This window comes from Amblyomma americanum, chromosome 9 (genome assembly GCF_052857255.1).
Source record: "Amblyomma americanum isolate KBUSLIRL-KWMA chromosome 9, ASM5285725v1, whole genome shotgun sequence".
In the NCBI taxonomy this organism is placed as follows: Eukaryota; Metazoa; Arthropoda; class Arachnida; order Ixodida; family Ixodidae; genus Amblyomma; species Amblyomma americanum.
In genome coordinates, this window is record NC_135505.1 from 140,216,059 (window position 1) to 140,237,601 (window position 21,543).

The following is a 21,543-nucleotide window of genomic DNA, read 5'->3' on the forward strand; positions in this document are numbered from 1 at the left end:
CCAACGACTGCCTAATGACGTTACTCACGAAAATTGTTTCTGAGATAGCTTGAAGACCTGTTAGAACTCTTGTCATCTTATATTTTGTATAAGCAATCCATAGGCGGTGTACTAACCAAAGTCGAAGGATGAAGTATTTCTGAAAACATTTTAGCTCTCTTGGAGGTCTACGGGCTGTTCATAAGTGTAGTTCAACAGGAATAACCGCTTATTTACTCTTTTCGACTATATCTGCACAGTAATTTCAAAGGGAAAAAAATTCATCCCATGGACGTTGTTTAAAGAACCCTCATCAACATTCCTGCCTGCTTGTTATCAACTCCAAGTGATGATATCGTCACTACTTGAACGTCTAACTTCTTCAAGGCTATGAGCATGCGAGCAGCAGTAGCGATCGCTAATTGAGAATGTCATCAGCAGCCCTGCTTCGTCCACTATAGGACAAAGGCGTCCCGCAGTGATCTCCAGTCAGTCCTGTCCTGTATAAACTGCGGCCGCCCTGTCCCCACAGATATCCCGTCTCATTAGCTGCTCCCTGGTACATTAACTTTCTCTTTAAAACCACATCTCTACCTTAACGGGCATTCGGTTGTCAGTTATGCGATGGTTCTCCGGGGTAAGTAGGGCGAAAATGCCTGCTCCCGTTTTGTCGTCCGTCGTCAGGAATCAATTTGCTTTAGTTTGGCCGCCTTCGCAGCGTCCACCGAGCGAAGGTCGGACGGACCGTTTAGCCTTTCCATTACAGTGCGCCGCGATCAAAGCCGACCCCGCCTTCGCCGTCACGTCAGAAAGCATTGCGTCAGGCGTCCGCTTAACCCCGAAGACCAGACATTAGCCGCAATAACCCCTAGGTCGACCTTCTTACCGATGAACGACAAGGCCTCGAAAGAAGCAGTGCGTTTCGAGGCTTAGTGAAAACAAAAGGTACTCTGCCGAGTGAAATGCGAGACAACCTTGGTCCTCTGAGGCGGTCGTCTCACGAGAGGGGCTTGACCCTGAGCACGTGCCCTTTAGACTTCGCTGTCTGCGAGTTGTTCGCGCGGGTGCTTTTGGCTTTATTCACGGCATTCTTTGTTTTTATCTTTCCGTATTCCTCGCTTGTTTCCTCTCTCAGAGTTGCACGAATTCCTTACCGCGGCTCACGGAGTGGCGTGCTTCACGACGCTCCTTCTCGTAGCACTGAATACTGCCCCCCCCCCCTCTCCCGCTTTATTTCACCTCGCTTCCCTCGTTCAAGCTTCGTGGAGGTACCGCAAGTTTCAGTGTGTAGCTCGCACATAAAGATGAGAATCATAGGTCAACGGCACGACCGCTGTTGGCAAGGCATCTTGTCAAAGCGTATTATGGCGCCACATTGCAATCATTAAATAAGGACCTAAAGTTTGGTTCGTGCTAGTTTGGTAACTGTCACGGTTGACTAAAACTACGCGAGGCACTCAAGTATGCAATGCATTGAAGGAGGCGCCCCTCCTTGGCGTTCCACGTGTCTTGTCCTTGCGTGTTTCGATCCGCACATTGAATAAGCGGGGAGTCTTCTTTAAGTTCCGCATTTTCAGCAGTATAACCTTTTTTTTTCATTATGCGACGCAATTAAAACATGTGACATTGAAATTAAAGTCTGCAATTTCCCCCTTTTAAGACGCACATAATGTAGTCTTTAACCAGCGACGATAGTGTCTTCCACTGTCGATGTGCAGTTGGATGGGGGGAAGGGGGATGGTCTGTTTTGCCTCACTATGTTGCAGCTCGGATCTCATAAGATCCACATACTGATCTTACAACGTATACTGGTGCATACAGATCGCATACCAGTGTACAACGAGGCACACAGCTTGGCTCATAAGCAAACACACTAGGCTCTAAGCTTTTGACAGAAACTACATAAAAACCTCAGTGTTCCTGTCGCCGGCCCTTGGAAACACGCATCATACTGTGTTCCTTTTTACATGCGTTATTTCTAACTGCCAAACACTTCTTGAACTCTGTCACGAACACAACTTTGTTCGCTTCTTTCTCTTCGGGCGTTCGGGACGCCAACTATGTTTTTTCTTCTAAGTTTCGCTTTCACGTCGTTTCATAGACTCCAGCCAAACGTGGAAGTTTCTTGCGAATAGCCAATCTCGTTCGCTTTCCTGTAAAGTTTGTCGCGCTTTTGTCAGTTTGTTGCCGGGGCGCCGGGCCGGAATTCCGCTCAGGAGAGAAAAAGAAAGGCTGATGTTAGGCTGAAATTTCGAGAATCTCGTCTCTGTCTCACATTCATGTCGTACGCGAGAATCACGAGTATCACCTTGCTCGGCATTCTGCCTTTTATGACAACAAAGAAACGAGCGACGAAAAATATTGGCGAAGAACCCGGAAAAGCAATCTACACTGGACGAAATATGCCGCCCAGAGAACCACACACTTCAAGATCCTCTCTAGAGCTTCTTTCCATATAACTGAGAAAAAAGAAACGCAAAAATCACGCACACACCACTGACTCGAAAACGCTCCCTTACTTGTTCGCCGCAGTTATCAAGGGCTGCGGTGGCTGAAATTCCCGCACTACGCCCTGTTTATTTGTGTGTGTACCAGGTCAGCCATCTGCGCTTCCCGGTAGAGGCGCGGCGGTATCCATGAGAGCGTGGCGCCCCCTGCATCTTCCGTCTGCGTTTATTTACTCGCGCGTTACGCACTGCCGTGTGGCGTGGAAATGACACGCCCTCGCACGCACCGCGAAAGGCAGGTAAAGAAGCCAGTGAATGCGGACAGACATTAAAGAGTAAGTTGAGAAAGAAGTGAACTACAGCCCACAGTTGCCGGTGGGGGCGTCGTGGTAGTGTTAAGCTAGCTAAGAGGGGAAAAAAACATGCCATGCAAGACACGTGATAAGGGGCAGAGACGTGGCCACTAACCGAAACCATCAAAGGAGCGCCGCTTTCTGGATCAGCCGTTAAGCGACTGGGTGAATTTCTGCTTCCGCAGTTCCTCTCAAGAGGGTTGGGGAAACGAAAATGGAGCAAAGATATTCGATAATTCTGACTTCTGATGCATGTAGCTGCTGCACGCCAGAACTATGAGACCAAGAGTGTGTCCTAGTCCCAAAGTAATTTGGAAGTTTGGGAAAAAGAATAAGCCATAGTGCAGTTCAATAGTCGGGAGTGCGGAATGTACGAGGAAGATAGGAAATAGGTTGAGAAGGGAAATATTGTGAACTGCTGTATATAAAGAGGGCGCATATTTCATTAGATAGACTTATTGATGATGATGATGATGATGAATTTTTATGAATTTTATAGGGTCAACGACCCATTTCCCAAGAATTTTTCACCCTAAAGAAGGCGAGCATCGGACACGGGAAATCCTGCACCAAGTCAATCACCGGTTGGTACCCGGCGGCACTGGGGATCGAACCTCGCACCTCCCTCATGCGAGGCGAATGCTAAAGCGACTAGGCAACCACTGCGGTACAAAAAAAGGGTAATTACTATCATTCGCCTGAACGCTTGTACATGGATGCAAACCAAGCAGAACAACTTTTCTTTGCAGCCATTTAGCTCAGGTTATTTGGAACCTAAGGTATCGGGTAGTGGGACAGGACGATGACTACGACGGATGACACCAGTATCCCAAGCAGCACAGGTAACTGGCCCAATATTTGAAAGGAATGGTTTCACACTGGTCTTTTGTTTGACCAACCATTACGTTTCCAATAATCGGCCGTATGTCTGTGCTGCTTGGGTACCTGCTGCTAGAGTACTGTTTTGTCCATTTGCCCATTTTTTTATATTGCGTAAGGAAGGAAATCGGGCTTGAGCTTAGCGAAGAAAACCATTTCTCGCTTCACATTTGATCTGCTATAGCTTCGTGGCGCCAGCTCAGACAATTCCTAGCAAGGTAATGCGCCTGCCATAAGAATAAAGAGCGGCTTTCATTGCACGAATGCGGGACCTCCTAGTAACAAAACATCCCAAATCCTGAAGGGTCCCTTGAATAAGACGCGAAACTTCTAACTTCTCCGAATTTGTGAAGACGACGGCGGAACAGCAATCATTAACGTGGCCGAAAAAAAAAAAACATGACACCTCAAAAGGAAAAGAGGCTGAACGAAAAATAGGATCGTAATAACAAATTAAAAAAGGCGAAACCCGGAACACCAACCAGCGTCGAAACACACCTCGCAGAAGGCAGTCGCTGCCAGCCTTGCCTGCACGCGTGCCGCGAAGGGCAACAAACGGTGCGCCGACAACGAGAAAATATCACGCTTCACTCTCTCCTCACGAGTCGAGGAGGAGGAGGGGGACGACGCAGAGAGGCACACGTGAATCCGAGAGCCCCTCTCACTCACTCACGGAGGCGAGGAAGGGCGAGCACCGCGCAGCCTGTTCAGTCACGTGACTGCGTCGTCAAAAGAAACGCTGTCGACTGTGAGTAGAATCACAGGAGAGGAGGCTTGTGAAGCGGGGAGGAAAAAGAGAGAGAGAGAGACATTGAGGCCCCCGAGCGCGCGCGGGCTCTGGCAGGCGGACAGGTTGCTGTTGCGCGGCTTTTTCACGGCGCGCGGGACCTCTGGACGTCAACCCGACGTTCCACATCGCGATCACGCTGTTGCACAGGGCAGGCAAGCAGGAAGGGTGGACGGAAGCTGCGGTGCGGCGAGTTGGCGGACTCACTCGCTTGGTGGTGTTGCTCGAACACGACCGTTTACGCTTCGACGGCGCAGAAGCGGTAACGGCGGCGGGTTTTATCGTTTTCCCGTTGGTGGTAGTCGCAGGGTGGTGGTGTTTCTGCCGTGCTGCGCTTGTGTGGTGTTTTAGTGCGCGGTCAGCTCTCGCCAGCGTTCGGCTCGAGTCCTGTGGTTCGCGCAGTATCTCGGAGGAAAGACGGAACTACGAACACAGCAAGGGCCTGAAGTTTCCTCCGCTCTGTTCGTTTTCCCGTGGAACCTGGGCCGGAGGTGAAAGCGCAGTTCATCGCTTGGTGCGTTCGGCAACGACTGAGGCTTTGAAGGATCGCTGAAAACGCGGCAGGATGGATTTAAGACTCATCTGGTTCTTCTGCTCGCTGTGGAGTAAGTAGTGGCCAGTTTCTCTATTTGTACGCTCGGCATTGTTTGTAGTTTAGTTAAAGCACTGAATATGGCTCGCTACGGGAAAAACTCATATGTAGGGGTTTACATCTGTTTACTGTTCTAAAGTTTAAGGGACGAAGGCGGGGGGGGGGGGGGGGGGTTATTATGAGTCGGTGTTTGTAGATATGTGAAATTGTGTTGGTGTCAGCAGTACCGTAAACTGCAACCGTGCACGGGTTTGTGAAAGTAGTTACATTATTATTTTGACAGGCATTTTGGTAAAGTGCAGTGGAATTATATATTATTTTATTTTAGAAATGCTTTAAGAATGATGTGAGGCCCACAGGAGGTTTACAATTTCACGTACGTGGAGATATGGATACAACGCACACCTTCATCACCAGCTGTGCGCACCGAAAGTTAACAGTACTCATTTTTATGGCACCCCAGGATGTCACACAGGCCTCTGTAGCGTCTGTGAGGAGTTAACTGCATTTCACCTATATATAAACCGAAAGACACCTCTGTAAACGAAAGCGGATCATGTGAAAGCGAAAATAGCACAAAGCAAAGTACAGGCGGCGCCACCATCGGCCTATCCCGCAAGTAAAATGCGCAAGTCGACACTGATTTTTGGGAACGAATCCCAGAGGTCAAGTTACAGCGCCCTTCACACAATCTTTCTTGGTATACATCGGCGAAACAGGAGATTATGCACGCAGATTACGGGAACATATGAATGATGTGAAGAACCGGCACGCAGAAGAAAATGAGCTTGCCGAGAATTCATTATCTGCAAGCCACAATATCAACTAGGGTACAGGCACGAGTGGTCGCCAAAGAGAAAGACAAGAAATAAAGGCTCTATCTTGAGTCGCTGATTATTCAAACCACAGCGCATACCATCAATCGCAATGACGGAATTTGCCACCTATCTACGCGAGATGCCTGGAATCGCATATAGGCCGCTTATAAAAGGCACCACCACCACCACGTATTGCCTCACTGTGAACAAGGCTCCCGTGTGGAAGCCAAAGCGTCATTCCATCATTATTTTTGGTCGGTGCGACCTACTAATATCATGCACCATCCCGACCAGATGGGATTCCGTCAGACCCTTGACTACAATCTTTCTTTGTCTTGACGACACGGGTCTGAACAAAGTAATGGGAAAAGGTATAAACTTAATTTTTGTTTGAAATGAATGAGTATGTTGCTGCCGGACCAACGTCAACATACTCAGATAGTCATAAAATTTATTTTAACTCACAACAACAATTACATTCAGTTGTCTTCAGCCTCCGTATAAGGCTACTTCTCCGAGCCAGCGTAAATATATGGAAAAAAAATCTAATTACGGCTTTACAGCTTCTGTGAACTTTAGTGACTTTAGGGAAACCTTGCTTCCTAACCCACACACCTTTCCAAAAATCCTTGGCTATGAGAACTTGTTACAAACTTCTTTCCAGCACATACAATCAAACCGGCGTTTCCGCAAAAACTTCTGGCTCAAAGATCCGAGAGCGAGATCCTGGTTTTCGAATCATAATGCACCTGGGAGAAACACACATACACATATGAACACGAAGCACATTGTCGAAAAAAAAGAAACTACACAAAAACAAACACCAAAAGCTGCACGCCTTACGCTCTGTTTCCAGCTAGTCCTCCTCCCTCTAGCAGACAGCAACTCGCGGCCCGTCGTCTGCTCCTCTCCCAAATGATCTTCCTCAGAGCCATTAGCCACAGAGCTGTTTCTCCCACACTTGGGCGCCTACTCCGCCTTGTGTTTTCATTGTTATTGTTATCCTTGTATCTGTTCTTTTCTTCGCTCGCGAAAACCGTCGTTTCCTGCAAGGTCCCTCACTTCTGTGCGAGTCCATTGCTACGCAATACGTCGTCTGTTTCTTCTCATTTCTCCGCCTTCTGCTTCCCTTCTTTTCTTTCTTTTTTTGCGCATTTTTCTGTCCATCTCTTTCTCTGCGTTCTCACGTGCCGTTCCGGAATTCCTGGCCACGCATGTCAGCGACTCATGGCAGTAAGGCTCCCGGCGCTGCGATTGAGAGTACGACCTCGGCGGCTCGCTGATGACCGCACGACTGGAGTCGCCCGAACGTTCGCGCGCCCTTCCTTTCGGGACCGCCGAGCGGTGGCCACGGGGCTGGAGATGACGTCACTGACTTCGCTGACTGGCCCGAATGAGCTCCCGCGGTTAATCGTGGTTTCGGAAGTGCGCATACTGGGTCACCCAAGGTACAAAAAAATTCTTTAGACAGTCTTCCGTAGACTGTCCATAGACTTCCCATAGCCTGTCCATAGCCTGTCCATAGACTTTTGTCTATAGAGTCTATAGACAATTTAAAGAAGAACCCTAGAGAACAGTATATAGGCAATACAAATCCTATAGGCAGTCTATATAGATTTATGGCCGTACACTTTTAGCAGACTTTTGTCTGTAGGCAGTTTATAGACTATGAATAGGGAAAAAGAAATATTTATAGGAAACCAATAGCGTCTATAAGAAGTCTATAGACTGTCTATATACCATTTTTATAAGAACCGCGGCAGGCACACTGAAGCGAAAAGGGGGGGAGGGGGGGGGGGGACTTTCGAGCCTAAGTGAAGAAAGAGTAGCGGGCTTTGGCTCGGTGTATGGAGTGTAGAAGATACTGCAGGCAGACAGAAGATAGTACTGGGGACTAGTAACTATGCTCACTAGCCCCAATAACCGCGTGGTTAATCGCTGTTCCAGCATCGCGCTGTTTGTCTAGGCAGTCTCACTGGTGTGCTTTGGCACCAAAATGATGTAGTCGGCTAGGGCTGGTGACTTGGGGGGGGGGTGTCAGGACAGTCTGCAGGCGAGCTAAAAACGGCACCGACTACGCTGGATAGTTAAAAAAAAAAAGTCACGTCGTTTGCCGCGGGTTCCGACTTTGCGCATTCTCTGGAGGTGAAAACATTGGTGTGTGCTCGAGCCCAGATTAAGGAGCTATTTTATTTACGTGATTTTCTTGAGCATGTGTATCTCTGGCCAGCGTTGAGGCTCTATACTCCACTCAAATATTTTCAATATGAAGTTCATAGACAGTACGGAGTCCCTATGGAAAATTTTTTAGGGTAATGGAACGCTCATTTCTGCAATAAATGCGCTACGACACTGACGTGTCACCATCCAACAGCTCTAGCACTATCGTACGCTTCATGGATTTTCGTCACGGTGTCTTTTCTGACGTGGAAATCGAGTCGATGCACCCCTTGAATGATAAAAAGTAGACTCGAACAAGTTCTCCCAAAAATTAGAAGCAGGCAGGACAGCACGGAGAGCAGTTAGAATTTTACCTGCGGGCGAAGCTACATTATACACGTCAATGTTAAGCAATCAGTTCCCCTCGAAACGTAATCGCAAAGCAACAAATAATAATAAATTATGGAAAAGCTGGCTGAGTGCGCCTTTAGACACAAGATATATGTTTCGGCTGCCGGTTCACGAGCCAGTGCTCTCACTAATATGCAAATTAGCTCGCTCCTCTCGTCACTGAAGCGATTCAAGGCTACCAAGGCTACAGCCATGACGGCTTGTAGAGTATATAGAACAAGCAGCAAAGACACCTTGCTAAAATTAACTACTCCGCATAAATGCCAGCAACCGGGCGCTGAGCGATGTTCACATGTGTTCCGTGCTATGCATGTTTGTACTGCAAAAGGGAGGATTGTTGGGCCAGTTGGTTCATGGTATCAATCACCTGTAACAGTATCACCTGCAATAGTATCAATTTTATATCATGGTGTTCTTTTAGTTTATTTTATGTGTACTTCCTGTATTTATTGCGCTTTCTCATGAAATACACTCAGTTGTAAGTTCGGTGCTCTGTGTGTTGCTTCTCTCTATCTTGTCCCGTTTTTCGCGCCGTTTTTAGTCTTGAATGTTTGTACTACTACACGTTTTTCAGATACTATGTGCAGAGTTCTGAGGACAGCGTTTCCGTGAAAAAAGCTATGAGTTTTCTATGTGCGCTACGCCCAGCAGTTATTTTTTTTTTCTTTGGTTGAGACGAATTCAGCGCTCAGCGCTGGCTACGCAGCGAACTCAGTGAATAAAACTTCCCAAAAGCGTAAGCTCGGCAAAACGCACCTATCACAAAAACAAACATATTTTATGACCTCTTGTTTATCCTTGGTTCGTAGCGTTAACTGGGGCTACATACAAAATACGCGATTGCGTGATCTCTCACGTGTCTATTTTGTTCATTTTTCCAAAACATTTTGAAACTGTGCAACTGCCATGACCATCGTGATACTTTATTTGTCGGTTGTGCACTATCAACAACAAAAGTATATTGCCGGAGAAGCAACATAGGTGGGCAACCTAGGTCACGTGACCTTGTGGCGTTATCACAACTTCCCCACCGGATTGTGAGCAAACTGACCACCGTGGCAGGTGGCAATTAAATTAATGATTGGTCGCGAGAAGTTGCCAGCGAGCAGCAACCTGGGTCGCACAAACCCCACCAGGTGGCAGCACCTGTTATCGCGGGCCATCGCTTATCCGCTGCACCACTGCGCCAGGAGCGGTATGAGGAATCCAAGAGATCTAGGAATCTAAAGTTTAGACAGACCGATTCCACATACATATGGAAGTTAACCCACTAAATCTTTCACGTCATAACCTTAAGGGGGAGCTTGAGTGTCCCCTCAAATTTTTGTCTGCGATAAGTAAGTACATCTGCTGCATTGTCAGTACGTGTGTCACGCTTCATAACAATATAAATGGCTTTACTCAATCTTGCATAGGCTCTTGAGGCTGTAAACCATTTGTTTAACAGAAACGTGAAGCGGCATCTCAAAGTATCATACCGGTGAAACAGAAGGGCAGTGTCGACGATTTTCTCTGCCTCCTCGCACAGATAGTTTTTTTGTGGCCTGCTGACTTAACTACGATCCAAACGACGGCGCATGCGGAAGAGAATATTGTTTAGGCCCTAGCTAGGCCATTCGTAAAGGAAGCCACAACTTTCGCAGCATGCCGTTTGTGCTTTAAAGGCATGTGTACTGCGGAACCGTCGATGCGTAAAAAGCAACCAAATCGAAAAACAAGACTCTGACGCAGAGTGGTATTTTCTGTTAGTTTTCATGTGCACCTGGGGTGCACCAGTGGTGCAGCTTTTAGTGTTTTTTTTCGTGTTTTTTTCTCTCAGGCAGCTTGTCAGTACCGCCCTGTGTTGTCGCCTGCCTCAGTCCCGTCCTATTTTGCGGTTTTGCTCTTCACAAAATACCATGCCGGAACTGCAATCATGCCTACATCGGTGAGACAGGGAAGTTCTCAAGACGCACAAAGGACCACCAACGTGATGTGAAAAACAAAAAGCATGCCACAAATGCGCTGGCGGGTCATGCACACGACACTGGCCACCAGATTGACTGGGGCAATGCCTCCATCTTATCTAAGGAAAGAAACCTGACGACGCGCCTTCTGCTGGAATCGCTATTCATCCAAACATCACAAGCAACATTAAACAAGAACGCTGGCCCCATGCCAGGCATCTACGCCCGATCTTTACGTCACATTCTCCGGATATAAATGCGCCACCGCTCTTGTCCTGCTCACTGAACAAGAAACCCGTACGGGTTTCGAAACGTCTTTCTTTTTTCGACTATGGTCAGTGACTGCTACTTCACTTCATTGCTTCACGATGTCATACAAACTGGCCTACACCAAAGTCCTAAGCAATACCCAACTTGCTTGAACTTGAGCAAGGTTGGTATATATCTTTATATGAACAGCAGCGAAATGCAATGGCTGATTATTTGCTTCCAATGTGTACTTTCAATGTGTACCATCCGACAATTTTTCCTGGAATGTGCAAAAAAGCAGAAACTCGGGTGTATAATCTCCGCCTGTCCGGTTTAGTTGAAGAATGCTGAGGAATTGTGATTTCGGTTCTGTTGTTGTTACAGTGACTGCGCAGCTGTTTAACATGACGTTATGAACATATTGTGCATTTTGCGTACCTGCGGTCACGTAATTCACTTCCCCCAAGAGTGCAGCGCCCCCTGATTACATGCTGCAGTTGGGTGGAATGGAAATCCGATTACGCGGTTTCACCACACTGTAGGGGTTTCACCACACTGTAGGGAACGGAAGCATCAGTGAAACGCAAGAACAATAAAATCAAGTCACAACACGCTGTTCAACAAACAAACGCAGCAAATCGACCTCTTTTTTAATATTAAACAAAAGGTGAAATGGATTTTTGAGAATTCGAGGTTATTGAAGAATTTGAATGTACGAAGCTTCTAGATAAAGCATTCAAAGTAGTTTTGCGCTAGCACCTAAACCGGTGACGTAATCACAGATTAAAAACGCGACGATGAATCAGGCTTCTCCTGCCTGCTTTGGAAGGGTGCGAGGAAACTCATGATGACGTCATTGCCGCCGCAATATGAGCTGTCCACTGCCTTTGTCTACTTGCTGTTCCGCGTCTTCTTAAGACGCCAAACAATGATTCGACGGCATTGGCTGTCCTGCTTGAAACAACCGCTTATTCGCTTGAAACTTAGCGCCGCTGCACGTGACGTCATCACTGCGGCCTCTGCCTGTCGCTGTGCACTGCGGAGAAGCCTAAATAATAATAATAATTGGCTTTTGTGAAAAGGAAATGGCACAGTATCTGTCTCATATAACATTGGACACCTGAACCGCGCCGTAAGGGAAGGGATAAAGGAGGGAGTGAAAGAAGAAAGGAAGAAAGATGTGCCCAAGTGGAGGGCTCCCAGAAGCCTAAACGCAGACGCCGCTTTGGTCGGCGATTACGTCATCGTTTTAAATGGTAGCGCAAAAAGATTTCGCAAGCTTTACCTGCAAGTTTCACACATTTGGCTCGTTTAAACTCATTGAATTCTAAAACCTTTTCAGTTGCCCTTCCATTTCATAACGACTGCCTTTTGCATTTCATATCGAAGGAGTACAGTAGATCAAACATTCCAAGCGACTTCATAGTGTGCCGCATTTGGAGTCACAATACCGACTCGCAAGTGATTCTCTCTCGCGTAAGCGCCTATAGTATTTGCACCGAACGGAAAGTTCGGCGCTCGTGAAGACTCCGCCCAATAGAATCCACGGACGGAAGAACAAACACGGAGCTCTATTTGCACGCCGTTCGACTACCGGGAAAGTTGTGCCGACGAAGCTGTTCGCGACTGCACCACCCAGTTTGCGTTCTTCCATCTTTTCTACGTCGCTTCCTTTTCCTTTGCTTCGCTGCGTACGGATATCTGAACAAGAAGCCTTTCAAAAGCCACGGGGACGAAAGAAACAGCCTACTATCCAAATGATGACATGGTTTGTGATAACCACTTAGATGACCCCCTCCCCTCAACCTGTTTTGTTTTCTAAGTTCCACCGGTGATATAAAACTTATCGTTCACACCCAACAATACTGGACAAAACCATTTTTGAACTTTAACCAGTTTATGAACGCAATCTGTTTTAATACTATAAGATTTCACTAGAAAAATCAATATGTCCGCTGATCTTTCAGGTGGTCGAAATTTCCGGAGCCCTTCACTACGGCGTCCCTCATAGCCTGAGTCGCTTTGGGATGTTAAGCCCTACATAAACCAGAAAGCATAGTCAGGCTGGAAGTTTTTGTCTTCCATTTTGACCCGGAAAGGAGGAGGAAAGGCGAGAAGGTTAAGCGGGACAAGAAATTGGCTAGCTGCACTAAACATGGGAAAGGGAAGAGGGGATATTAAAGGGGACGAAGAAAAGGGAGCTAAGGAAAAATAGTAGGCAATCGCTCAGGCCCGAAGCCCTCAAGAAATTGCGCAGCGTTTGGCGGGCCTCCACCGCGAGCGATCGATGTGTGCTGCCTCAACTCTGTGGCACAGTTCTTCCCTCCACAGTTCTTCCCTCCACAGTTCTTCCCTCCACAGTTCTTCCCTCCACAGTTCTTCCCTCCACAGTTCTTCCCTCCACAGTTCTTCCCTCCACAGTTCTTCCCTCCACAGTTCTTCCCTCCACAGTTCTTCCCTCCACAGTTCTTCCCTCCACAGTTCTTCCCTCCACAGTTCTTCCCTCCACAGTTCTTCCCTCCACAGTTCTTCCCTTCACAGTTCTTCCCTTCACAGTTCACCGTTCTTTTAGTATTCATGACCCCAAGCGCATAAAGAACATCAGCACTCCAAGAAATCGCGTGTTGAAGAAAAAGAAGAGTTTCTGGACTCAGTCCTTTCGTAGGGCCACAGCAGCTATCGCACCAGAGCTGCCGTAGGGGCCGTAAGAAGTGCTACTGCGCCTCCAAGCTGAACGACCACCCTCACAGACAGCTCTGCAAGCACGGGAAGTTCAAATAAAAGCATGAAAGCAAGCATAAAGGATATGGGTTTCTCGGGGGTCCAGGAAGTTATGCAACTTGGTAAGGCGGCCGCACCCCTGCTTTCAAGACCACGTGCTCAAATGAATTATGCGTGCCGCAACGTCGTGCCACCGCATACCGCGGCCACACCGCTCCATTTTATTATACCGCCGAGTAACTCCGGTTTTCGGCCTGTCAGTCGTCAACGCCTACCCCGCTGAGCGAACGCCTCGCCTTTGATGCGGAGCAAGGTCGTTTTATGAGAGAATGATAGAAAGAAGAGAGGTGGGAGGAAGAAATGGCTCTGAAGAGAATGAAGGCGCGGTATTACTGTCTCCCACTGAGTGCAGACCTCATGTGCACCGTGAGGGAAGCAACGTGGGGGATGGCCTGGAGATGGTTGCATGACAACGTGTCTGGCATGTTACTACGGATGATTACGATAAAAACGTTCAGTGGTGCCACCCGTCTCAGGTTGTTATAAAGAAGCAGAAAAGTCGGTTGTCTTTGAGGGCCTTCGTCGCTTGCGACAGTTAGGCCCTGCGCCGTCAGAGTCGAGATATATGACAGCCAGAGCTGCACCGAAACCACCTCCCCTCCCCTCTTCATTTTTTTTACACCGACTTATAGATTTGGTTTAGTCATTTATATCAATGCATTGTATCGTGAAATATACATTGGCAGCTGTGCACTGACATCACACAGCACACAGGCGTCTTTTGCGTTTTTCTTTCATGGCGGCCGCGTTTCGATGGAGGCGAAACGCTAAGGCGCCCGTGTGCTGTGCGATGCCAGCGCACGTTAAAGTTCCCCAGGTGGTCGAAATTATTCCGAAATCCTCCACTACGGCACACCTCTTTCTTCCTTTCTTCTCTCTGTCCCTCCTTTATCCCTTCCCTTACGGCGCGGTTCAAGTGTCCGCCGATATGTGAGACAGATAGAGCGCCATTTCCTTTCCCCGAAAACCAGTTTTCAATTTTCTGTAATACCTTAAATACGTAGTGAAATAATAAGGTATTTTATTTCAAATTTAATTCATTTTATTTTATCCATCTATTCATGTCATCGTTCGCTCACCTATCGTTCACTCACTGAGTGAGGATGAAGTGCGGAAATAAAAAAGATGTTGACGGCAGCGTTTGTGGTTTCGGACATCAAGCGGCAAATGCAAACGACAAAACCAATAAAATCCTTGAAAAGCCGACAAAAATAAGCTAAAAATTAAACTATCATTGCGCGCAAGAAAAACAGTGAGTTTATCTGTGTACTTCTACCCTTCTACGCACTTGTTCTACTCTTCTCCAATGGCACAGCACGGGGCAGAGACGAAGCGAGGCTCTGGAACCTTGACACGGAGGCGCGACCTCTGCGGCCAGGAACTCTTTTGTCCGAGTCGCCGTATACAAACCCCCTCTTCCACCACACGCTGGCATTATTCACCCGGCCCTTCTTTTCTCTTCACGGCTGGCGTGACAAGAGCATACGCGAAGACGCCGCAATAGAGGAACCATCAAGCGTTCATTGTCGCCGGCAGCAAAATGACGGGTCCTCAAAAGGACTAGTCCTCTTGCCTCGACATCTCGTTGTCTTCTCGGCACTCCTTTCTAGCGTTTGGGCTTCCCTTAGACGCTTCTATGAAAGAGCATCTTTCCGTCTTTGTCGCCTATGTAGAGGGACAGAACTGTTTGCTAACGTCGTTGTCGGTGCTCTGCATGTGGCCCAAGTATAGAAATCCAGCTCTCTGAATTGCTCTAAATCCCGCGTTTTCTGACATTTCACGCCACTTGTGGCACTAACCCGAACTCCTCAGTGCTGCTTGAAACATGGCTATAAACGCTTCAAATAAGGGCTCTTATTAGCATCGTCATAATGTTCGCTAGACTCTGGCGCGCACCTGGCGGTAGCCCGATGTTAGTGGATGCGCGAGCGCTTTAAACCGGTTTGCAGCAGCCTAGCGAGGAGGTGTTTCAACATCGGCGTTAACACGATGGGAGATCTGTAGGCAGAGAAGGAAAAATTGCGATGCAAGGAATGCAGCAACGCAAACCAAGCGCATGGACTAAAAGCAGTACTTGTGGTAGTGGGTTTGTCATAAGGCATTAAAAAAATACAGGATCGCAAGTCAAAGACACAGACGATGCGGGAGTAAGAGACGAACACTCGTCCCGTGCCTAGCCCATGCTCATCCCATGCTTGTTCCGTGCTCGTCCGGATGGTCCTATTGTTTTCCCGTCCTTGTCTAGTCCTTGTCCCGTCTTGGTCCCATCCTGATCCCATCCTGGTCCCGTGCTCTCTTCGCCTGTGTCTGGCTTCCGCTCCTGCGTTTTTCTGATATGTACCAGGAGCACAAACACAAGTACTACTAGGTTCCAATGAGCTACTAACAGTGAAGAAAGCTAACCCATAGTCTTTTAGGATAGCGGTGTGGATACAAGTACTACTAGGTTCTGATGAGCTACTTACAGTGAAGAAAGCTAACCCATAGTCTTTTAGGATAGCGGTGTGGATTCCGAGAGAGTAGATTTATCCGTTAGGAGAAGGCGGTGAGTCGAAGGGCGGGATGAGATTAGGAAATTTCCGGGGATAGGGCAGCCGCCGCTGGCACAAGTCAGCGGCAGTTGGAGATCAAAGGGGGAGGTTGTGTAGATGAGGCTGATGCTTTTGCGGCCATTCCCTGGCCTGTTTGCTGATGACGATGGCGAAAGCGACCAAAGGGGAAATACCGCATTTTGTAATGGTGTAAAAAGGCCTTGTCAGTATGGCTATATATGAAGATTGAGCTCGGGTCGCAATTGCTTCTTAAGCTCTCTACTTTAAAACTTCGTGAAATTAGATTGAGGGGCTTATATAACCAAAATTTGGATTGTTCTCTGAGTTAGTGTACCACAACGTACCACAACGTGGTCAAGCTTTATGCCAGATGTCTCGTCTATAAATACAGGTTGGTTTGCCAGAACGAGCCCATTCATTTGTAAAGAGTACAGATGACATCATTTTGAAACGAAAGTTATCTGATGGACGGAAGAATTCATCGGCACTTCATCTGAGCAACACACAGCCGTTAGCGTTTAGTTTTTAATGGCGTGGACTGTTCAATAGTTTTTCTTAGTTGAAAGTAAGTTTACGCTGACTTTTCTGCCTTTTCTTTTTGTTAGCTTAGACACACTTGAACTCCCAGAAACAAAAAACAGTGTCAGTTCTTCTCCCAAGGGCAAGCACTCTGGCCTGTCACCTCAGCACTCACTCACTGCCAGACCGAACTAGGCTACACAAAGTAAACGACCCCAAAACCGACGCCCAGACTTCGAGAAAAGCAATCGCGAGCGACAAGCTTGAATTGCTTCACCTAGTTCATCACTGAAACGGTAACTCAGTTCAAAGACGCATTTCAAACCCCGGCAAGCAAAACATAGTAAAGCGAAAGAACACTGCCACCGTACAGTGAACCCAGCGTGCTTTGCGAGGGCCCGTCCTGGGCAGCCTTTCTGCTTTTTTTCTTTGTCGCTTTTAAAAGTCAACTTGACAAATGTCGTGATCTGAACCTTCACGCTCCAGAAAAGTGCACGTGCGTAAAAAATTAAAGAAGCCCACTAAAAAAAGAAGCGCGGCTGACTTCAAAAGAGAGCGGGCAGAATCAACGCTAGAAAGAAGAAAAACAAACTACATCGTACGACGCTGCAGTACTGACCAAAGAAAAACCACCCGTCAGTGCTCGGTCGTTTCCTAAAGACACCTGAGGCGTGACGTCACTTTGCGCTTGGCCAATCAAGCGTCACGACCGAGGGCAGCCATTAGGAAACTGCGGAGCGCCGAGCCTGGCACGTGAAAGAAAAACAAAAGAAATAAAGAAAGAAACACAATACGCCCGTGCGTTGTCGCCCGTATTCTCGTACGGCCTCGATGACTAGCACCTTGAAACGCGCGAGGACAAAAAAGACAGGACTGGAATGTGCCAGTGTTACACAGACCTCGAAGAACGTAGGCAGCCGGTGTATGCGTCGCAATCAATGCTCTCTGCTGCAACGCGTTGTTTACCACGCCTGTATAGCAGGGGGTGTGGCTGGAGACCCATGAAGCTCGTGTCTATACGGCTGTCAGCCGAGCCCTGCCGACGAGAAACCCGAGTAATGAGTTGTCAGTTCTTTTTGTGGTGAGTTAGAGGCCAGGTCGTTGTCATCTAGTAGCGTCAAAAGACGAGATAGGTTTGTTGAGGAACGCCGCTAGAATGGCCCGTCGAATAAGAATTTTCAGGTGGGTATCAACACTGAATTACAGCGCTTAGGCTCGACAAGTCTTGCTGTAGTCATTTTTTTTTTGCCCATGTCCCAATGTCAGCACTGCCTTGCGTAGCGCAGCCGGTTACGTACTACTTTACTTGCTTATGTAAGCCTATTAAAGACGACGCCGAGTGGTGGATAATTAGAAAATAATAATACCTTAACATGCAAATTAGTGATCATTGAACAAATGGCGGAGCAGCTCGCTTCTTTGCTGCAATGGCAACGTCAATGGAGAACAAACGACCGAAATAAAGGCCACTGACAGTAAGCTGCAAAAACTGCTGAGTAGGCAGTTTTTTGTTACGCCCGCTTTTATTCTTCCGCACTGTCCGAAGAATACATCACCCCTTCTACGTACGACTAGTTCGATCTTCAGCATTTCACTAAAATTTTCTCTGGAAGAACGGTCATCAGTCCATGAGGTGAAAATGCAGAAAGTGCAGCGTGGTCCGTGTAAAAAAAAAAAGCTCTCCCAAAGTATTTGCCCTCGAAGTAGAAGAGGTGCGGTTAAACTCCTATTCGCCTAACCCTCGACCCCGCGAGTGGACATTCCCCTAGCGTATCTTTGTCACGTGAACGCAGATGCAACATTTTCAAAAGCACCGGGCCTGTTCTCATCCGAACACGGTACAGGTCTTCTCGCGTCAAGTGACCGCCGACGGCACAGTCTCGAAAACGCTTGCTCTACGGGCCGCATGTCCTCCCTGGCACACAACGTCTACCTGGACAGCATTATCAATGACCCACATCTCTCACTATTCGACATAAACGTAGCATGACAGCGGCCGTCGTGAAAAGTTCCACGGAATTCCTCATGGTCCCGTCTTTCACACAGAACATGACAATTCTAGAAGAAACGCAGACGCTCACGGGCTGGTACTTGTGTGTTACCTCCTCCAAACCTATCACCCAAAGAAGATCCTCAGGGTAGGCCAAGGGGACACGTACCAAAAGTGCTTGTTTTGGCAAGGCGGACATGAAAAGTACGACGTCAATACCACGCACCGGGAGCTGCAACTCGATGGCTACATCCTAACCATTTTCCTGGAATAGCTAACAACTTAGTCCTTCATCACAGCATTCCAAGGAAAAAAAGCTTTCGTTATCGTGATGGTACACCATAAATAAGATGCATCATGAAGATCCAATCATGGGTTATTGCAAGGTATGACCTCCATGTTTCCTGTGAAGCGGTGAATGAGAAAGACGCTACCTCATCTGTTTCACCGGTTTAAATCGACGAAATCCAATGTGGCTGCTGTAGCGTGATTCAAATTGAGGAAATGGGATAGCTGCTGCTACTAGGAGCTGCCATACCAGGAAAACGCAGCGGTTGTCGCTAAAAAAAAAGGAGGGATTAAACGGGGCCTGCCCCCGTCTGAATCACTTCCGATGCTATAACAACGCTTGATACCAGATAAGGGTAGCAGGAACCTTGACACAGAGCCAATATTGAACATTGCGTCACCTCTTCGTATTTAAGGTACAACTACGTGTCGACGGCTTCATGTCAGTGAGGAACACGTGAGAATTTCTAAACTCTATTTTCGCTGGTTACAGTAACTGCTATTTTCACTTCGTTCTAATAGCTGCGCGAATTGTTTATGCCGCATAGTCCACAATACAAATATCTCTGAAATAGTCGCGGAACTCACTGGCTCTTCAAGTCAGTTAAGTCCGTTTGTTGAAACGCGGTTTCAGACCACCACTTACCCTTAGGAAGCAGGCGTTAAAACACATAATCAAGGTTACTTTCTTTTTTTAGCCTTGGGGAGCACAGAAATGGTACTCTTCTAGCCCCCCTCCGACAAAGTATAGATAGCCATCCGAGCGCCAGGATAGCTGGGAAATTACCCTGTTTTTCCTCTCTGGGAGGTCCCACAAGGGCATAACAATCCTGAGTTAATATGGGCATTTCTTTCCGGCTTGTTAACATGGCGGAGTAATAGCTCTTATTGCATACTTGTACAAGTTTTCTTCGTCGCAAAGCGCAGAAAAAGCGGACGTCGCGCACGCTAGCTAAAGATTTGGCCGGCTGTACAAGTGGGGCTTCTTGACTTATTGCCTTGAATATTCAGACTGCTCCGTAAACTTCAAGGGACACTGTAGAGAATTTGAAGTTAGTCTGTACTCATAGATTACCGTGTTCTAATGACAAATGCGCCGTTCATGTTGAACGACAAACAACATGAACGCTGGGGTTCATGTTGAAAACCCAGCTTTTATAAGATGATAATGATTATGAATATGGCGCAAGGGCATCTGTGGCCGAAAGAGCGCCATTGCACAAGGTTTTTTCTTCTGCACAAGGTCGGGTCAAGCACCCATTTCCCGAGAATTTCACCCTCAAGAATCCAAGCACCAGGCCAGGGGAAAGCTTGTGCACATTGTATCACCGGTGGGTACCTGGCGGCACTGGGGATCGAACCCCGCACCTCCCGCATGCGAGGCGGACGCTAAACGACTAGGCCACCTAAACGACTAGGTTTAGCTTTTATGAGATAGAAAAGGTCAGAAAATTAAATACAAGTATCGTCATGCCCATACGTTTTCGCAAACAGACTATAACGACGACAAGGCAGTTTTTGCTCGCGGATATCACAGGCTAGACCCATCTAGCGTTCCCTTACAAACAATGATCACGGAGTCCTTTTTTGGTCTTGACGTCCAGAGTTTAAGCCGAAACTCGGGTTAGCTTTCTGGTACAGGCTCGATCACCAACCTTACAAAAACCTCTTTAGATAGTCCATAGAATGTCCATAGACTTCTCTCTATAAAGTTTATGGCCTCTCCATAGGCGAACCGTACAGAAATGTCTACAGGCAATCCAAATCCTATAGACAGTCTATAGATAATATATAGACTTATGACCATACTTTTACTAAATTTGTCAATAGACAGGCTATGGACTATGAATATAGACAAAATAAGATATCTATAGGCAATAGAGTCTATAAAAAATCTACAGACTGTACTTAGACCATTTTTATAGGGGCAGAACCATGTGACAACTACTGGCACCACAATCTCTTAAGCTCCCTCTGCTTGGCCTATAGTCCTTATGACCGAGGCCAACACATGTAACACACTCTTCGGCGAGGAAGTGAACTCCGGGACAGCTCTTGGTTACAACGTACGGCACCGTTCACTCGAGAGAAAATCTTTTACGACTGATCGTTTGCAAAAAGGAAAGCCTCGCGGCGGCTCTGGTGACGGCTCGAAACAAGACATGAGGACACACGCGTCCGGTGTGGTGCAAGAGGATGCCCGAGTACGTAGACACACCGCTACATAGGAAAGGCTCGCTCATTAGAGAGCTTGAGTCACGCGTGGAAGCAGCCTTGGCGTGTGTCGCGCCGGTGGCCTCCAAAGAAGCATCGGGCTGGAGCCACTTGAAGCGAGGGAAGACGTGAATCCAAGCGTGACGGAGAGTTTGACGTCCGCAGATCACATTTGTGAGACGTTTCGAACCCTGCTGGAAGTTTCCATAAGACGAGTCCCATAATTTCATATATTTCCATATGAATTATATGGAGTCAGTACATCCCTTATAAAATTTTCTTCAGACAATCAATACACTGTCCATAGATTTCTGTCTATAAAGTGTACAGACTCTCTATAGACACAGCCTAGAAAGCAGTCTATAGGCAATACAAATCCTATAGAGAGTCTATAGACAATCGGTAGAATTGTGGCCATGCACTTTTTGTAGACTTGTCTATAGACAATCTGTATACTATGAATAGATGGAGTAAATATATATAGGAAGACAATAGAGTCTATAAGAAGTCTATGGAGTGTCTATAGAGCATTTTTGTTACGGTGTAGTGTCGGTGTCGGTGCAGTCCGTGTGGGCTTT

General features: G+C 47.3%; 1 protein-coding gene across 1 annotated transcript in view; it reads left to right on the forward strand.

The window, feature by feature from the left end:
• The first annotated feature begins 4,445 nt into the window (after nt 1-4,445).
• Nucleotides 4,446-21,543, forward strand: part of LOC144104624 (uncharacterized) — a 38,270-nt gene continuing 21,172 nt past the window's right edge. Inside the window, exon 1 of the mRNA XM_077637747.1 lies at nt 4,446-5,050. Coding sequence (XP_077493873.1) covers nt 5,011-5,050 — 40 coding nt within the window. The 5' untranslated portion in view covers nt 4,446-5,010. The remainder of the gene's footprint in view (nt 5,051-21,543) is intronic.